This window comes from Procambarus clarkii, chromosome 18 (assembly GCF_040958095.1).
Source record: "Procambarus clarkii isolate CNS0578487 chromosome 18, FALCON_Pclarkii_2.0, whole genome shotgun sequence".
NCBI classification, from domain to species: Eukaryota; Metazoa; Arthropoda; class Malacostraca; order Decapoda; family Cambaridae; genus Procambarus; species Procambarus clarkii.
Genome location: NC_091167.1, coordinates 33,180,459 through 33,185,600, shown reverse-complemented (window position 1 = coordinate 33,185,600; position 5,142 = coordinate 33,180,459). Strand labels below are relative to the sequence as shown.

General features: G+C 43.1%; 1 protein-coding gene across 2 annotated transcripts in view; it reads right to left on the bottom strand.

Annotated features, from left to right (window-relative positions):
- Positions 1-335: 335 nt before the first annotated feature.
- LOC123752327 (LIM/homeobox protein Lhx2) overlaps positions 336-5,142 on the bottom strand; it is a gene marked incomplete at its 5' end in the record, with an annotated part of 29,499 nt that continues 24,692 nt past the window's right edge. The window contains 2 exon segments of one of the 2 annotated variants that reach the window (XM_069326481.1): positions 336-1,617; positions 2,208-2,416. In XM_069326481.1, the coding sequence (XP_069182582.1) occupies positions 1,405-1,617; positions 2,208-2,416 (422 nt within the window). 2 annotated transcript variants of the gene reach the window in all.

Below are 5,142 nucleotides of genomic sequence, written 5' to 3'. Positions count from 1 at the left end.
CATGTGTACACATGTATGTGTGTATATACATGTTGCATGTGCTTGAATATATGTACTTGTATATGTATAAGACTTTTTTATTGTTTTGTTTTGTCATATACTTGCCACTTGTAACAGTTCTGTTCCCGCAGAATCAGCGTTTATTTTCCCCTATTAAAACAAATAATAATAATAATAATAATAATAATAATAATAATAATAATAATAATAATAATAATAATGTAATAATACTCATAACGGAAGGCTTAAAATTATAAAATTATGTTGCTCTCAGGACTGCTATTAATTGTGCTGGTTCAGATTAAATATATATATATATATATATATATATATATATATATATATATATATATATATATATATATATAGACAATTTCTTGCACAGTCGGACTCTCCAAAATTGACTGCAGGAAAAGGATTTTTTTTTTCCAAGCTGAGCCCAGTACAAGTCAGTCTTCATGGCACTATGGCCTCATTGACTTGTGCTTGATGCGTCTCGCTAATCTTTGGTCTATTGTTTCACACTGACAGGAAGCCATGAGGTTCTTTACCTGTATCACATGATCAGGCCTCTTTTACGGTGAGGCTCCTCCCTTTGTCCTGCCTCAGCCCACACCCTGCCTCAGCCCACACCCTGCCTCAGCCTACACCCTGCTGAAGTGGGTAGCCGTGCGACCTATCCTTCTACTAGTTCACATCAGCGGCAGCATTAATGAACTTGATGTTGTGCAAACCTAACACAGCCATATATATATATTTAACCAAATTCTGCCTCCCGACAAGCAGTTCTTAAATCAGAGAGATGTTGCCCTGACACTCGACTCTGGGTCGACCCTACAAGGAAGCAAGGAGGCTGCGAAGAACAAACAGTTTCATCCCTTGGTTCCCATCTGAGTGAAATCTCCGCTGGTCCTTGGGCTTCACCTTGGGTTTACCTTACTATCAGTGCTCTTGAGGTATCATCTGTTTATCGGGTTTCAGTAAATTGTCAGAAAAAACATCCTTTGTCAGATCGCAAAGTTGATATCAATTCAGGGCAATGAATCACGATAACTCTATCATTGAGCTGTCGTGATTAACCGGAATGGAGGTAAGAAATGAAAGGATGGAAATGCTTATCAAATTAAAAAAGTTAAATCATTTCCTTCAATGTAAAATTCTGACCTGGCAAGGTGAGGTTTCTCTCCCCCCCCCCTCGTGCTAGCCATTACCATTAAGTGCAGCTCAACACTACTCGGGGATAACTCTAATATTTACACTCCCCCTCGACCCAGTTGTGAATACCTGTGGCCTCTCCTCACCCCTGGCCTCCCCTCACCCCTGGCCTCCTCTCACTCCCCTCACCCCTGGCCTCCTCTCACTCCCCTCACCCCTGGCCTCCTCTCACTCTCCAGCGTCGTCCTCCTACTGACACATGTCCGTGAACTGCAAGGACTGGCTGCCCTCATCTCCCGAGGACATGGCGTAGAGGTCGGTGAGACCGGGTCCCAGGGAGTCCACAGGTCGCAGGTCAGCCAGAAGCCCCGACTGCTCCTTCATCTTGTCCCCAACGTGGCGCTCGTGTTCCTGCTTCAGGATGTTCCTCCGCCACTTGGCCCGAGCGTTCTGGAACCATACCTGCGGAGAGAAAACGTAGTGGTGGTGGTGGTGGTGGTGGTGGTGTGGGGTGGTGATGGTGGTGGTTCACGAGCCTGGCTGAAGCGGGTTGCACACCCCCAAAAGGCCCCCTCCCACGTGTGTGTCAGTAGCTCATGGCATACTCAACGTCATGTCCTAAAAGAAGAGAAATAGGCTAGTACTGGAATGCTGTCTCTCTCTCTCTCTCTCTGTCTCTCTCTCTCTCTCTCTCTCTCTCTCTCTCTCTCTCTCTCTCTCTCTCTCTCTCTCTCTCTCTCTCTCTCTCTCTCTCTCTTTCTCTCTCTCTCTCTCTCTCTCTCTCTTTCTCTCTCTCTCTACTGTTGATTTGTGCAAATTATAGCCACAGTTTATTTTAAATGAAAATTTAGGCTAGCTAATCAAGACGTTTATGGATAGAGGACTATAGGCTTTGATCAAGACCTTCATGGCTAGAGAACTAGGTTTTGCTATATATTCTCGCTAACCTCTGAAGCTAAACCTCATGGCTACCTCACACACACTTCAAGACCTGAGTGGTCGCGCCCTCACACCCTCCAGGTGTCCCCTTCCCCCTGAAGCCACCCCCTCACCTGCAGTACTCTCTTCGATAACCCGGTCTTCTGCGCCAGCTGCTTCAGGTCCTTGGCGTCAGGGTTCTGGTTGAGATTGAAATAGGATTTCATGGTTCTCAACTGGTGGTGCTTGAAGGAGGTTCTCATGCGCTTGGTGCGGTTCTGGTTGGGCGCCTGGTGGTCGTAGCGGTAGCCGTCCATCGTCAGCTCCCCGCTGGGCACCAGCTCTGAGGATCACCACATGTCTTACCTCAGTATCACAAGCAAGCGAGGAGGAGGAGGAGGAGGATGAGGGAGGAATAAGTAAAGTTATCGCTGCTTGTGAAATCAGTCAACACATCGTGAAAGTCTTGCATTCGTAAGGACATGGACATGCGATATATATATATATATATATATATATATATATATATATATATATATATATATATATATATATATATATGTATATATATATATATATATATATATATATATATATATATATATATATATATATATATATATATATATATATATATATATATATATATATATGTCGTACCTAGTAGCCAGAACGCACTTCTCAGCCTACTATGCAAGGCCCAATTTGCCTAATAAGCCAAGTTTTCATGAATTAATTGTTTTTCGACTACCTAACCTAACCTAACCTAACCTAACTTTTTCGACTACCTAACCAAACCTAACCTATAAAGATAGGTTAGGTTAGGTTAGGTAGGGTTGGTTAGGTTCGGTCATATATCTACGTTAATTTTAACTCCAATAAAAAAAATGACCTCATACATAATGAAATGGGTAGCTTTATCATTTCATAAGAAAAAAATTAGAGAAAATATATTAATTCAGGAAAACTTGGCTTATTAGGCAAATCGGGCCTTGCATAGTAGGCAGAGAAGTGCGTTCTGGCTACTAGGTACGACATATATATATATATATATATATATATATATATATATATATATATATATATATATATATATATATATATATATATATGCATAAATAAGTAGCCTAAATCGCGCGCACACACACACACACACACACACACACACACACACACACACACACTCGTGGCTGAAGTATGTTGACCAAACCACACACAAGAAAATGAAGGGACGACGACGTTTCGGTCCGTCCTGGACCATTCTCAAATCGATTGTCAACTTATTACTTAAGTAATTACACACACACAACTAGGTTAGACAACTAGGTGATTACACACTCATACACACACACAAACACACATAATAAATTGTAAATACAAGTAGTAAACTGAGAGCCTTGTACACCACATGTTTAAGACCAATCCTGGGGTGTGCGGCCCCAGCATGAAGCCCATAGCTTGTCAAGCACAAGACGAAGCTGGTGAAAGTTTGAGGTATTCCACTAAACTAGTCCCAGAATTAAGAGGCACGAGTTACAGGGAAAGGCAGAGTGAACTGCACCTCACGACGCTGGAGGACAGAAGCACTCGGGAAAACTCGATCAACACATACAGAGGGTAGATAATGAATTATTATTTAGCACGGATGATACTTGAACAAGGGGGACACAGGTGGAAGCTGAGTACCCAAATGAACCACAGAGACATTGGAAAGAACGTTTTCAGTGTCAGAGAAGTTAAAAAATTGAATGCATTCAAAAGTGATGTGGTGGAGGCTGATTCCATACACAGTTTCAAATGTAGATATGATAGAGCCCAGTAGGCTCAGGAATCTGTACACCAGTTGATTGACGGTTGAGAGGCGGGACCAAAGAGCCAGAGCTCAACCCTCGCAAGCACAGGTGAGTACACACACACAGGTAGACAAAGACAGACTATTTAACACAAGGGACACACGCACCAGGGGACACAGGTGGAAATTAGTGCCCAAATGAGCCATAGAGACGTTAGAAAGAATTTTTTCACTGTCAGAGTAGTAGACAAATGGAATGCATTAGGAAGTGATGTGGTGGAGGCTGACTCCATACACAGTTTCAAGTGTAAATATGATAGAACTCGGTAGGCTCAAGAACCTGTACATTAGTTGATTGACAGTTGAGAGGCAGGACCAAAGAGCAAGAGCTCAACCCCCGCAAGCATAACTAGGTAAGTACAACTAGGTAACTAAATAAGTACACACAAACAATACTATGTGCGCGTGTCGAGGGAGTCACTAGAGATTCACATGACGTGACGCAGTTTTCACCAACAATTTCCCGCACTAATATGTCCCCCTGTCTGCAGTACGGAGGTAAACAAAGCAGTCTCGCCGCAGTACTCCGAAACGCACTATACAGCTTTTTCCTGGTAAATACCAATTTTCTCCCGACACAACGTAACAAATAAAGACAATGTTTTTCTGAAAGTTTTAGTCGTGTGTGGTAACCAGTCGAGCGTGTGCGTGTGTGTGGAGGCTGACTCCATACACAGTTTTAAATGTAGATATGGAGTCCCCCCGCAACCCCCGCAAGCACCTAATTGTGCTTGCGGGGGTTGAGCTCTGGCTCTTTGGTCCCGCCTCTCAACTGTCAATCAACTAATGTACAGGTTCTTGAGCCTATTGGGCTCTATCATGTCTACACTTGAAACTGTGTATGGAGTCAGTCTCCACCACATCACTTCCTAATGCATTCAATTTGTCTACTACTCTGACACTAAAAAAAATTCTTTCTAACGTCTCTATGGCTCATTTGGGCACTCAATTTCCACCTGTGTCCCCTAGTGTGTGTGTCCCTTGTGGAAAATAGTCTGTCTTTATCTCTCCTATCAATTCCTCTGAGAATCTTGTATGTGGTGATCATGTCCCCTCTAACTCTTCTGTCTCCCAGTGACGTGAGGTTTAATTCCCATAGTCTCTCCTCGTAGCTCATAGCCCTCAGTTCGGGTACTAGTCTGGTGGCAAACCTTTGATGTGTGTGTGTGTGTGTGTGTGTGTGTGTGTGTGTGTGTGTGTGTGTGTGTGTGTGTGTG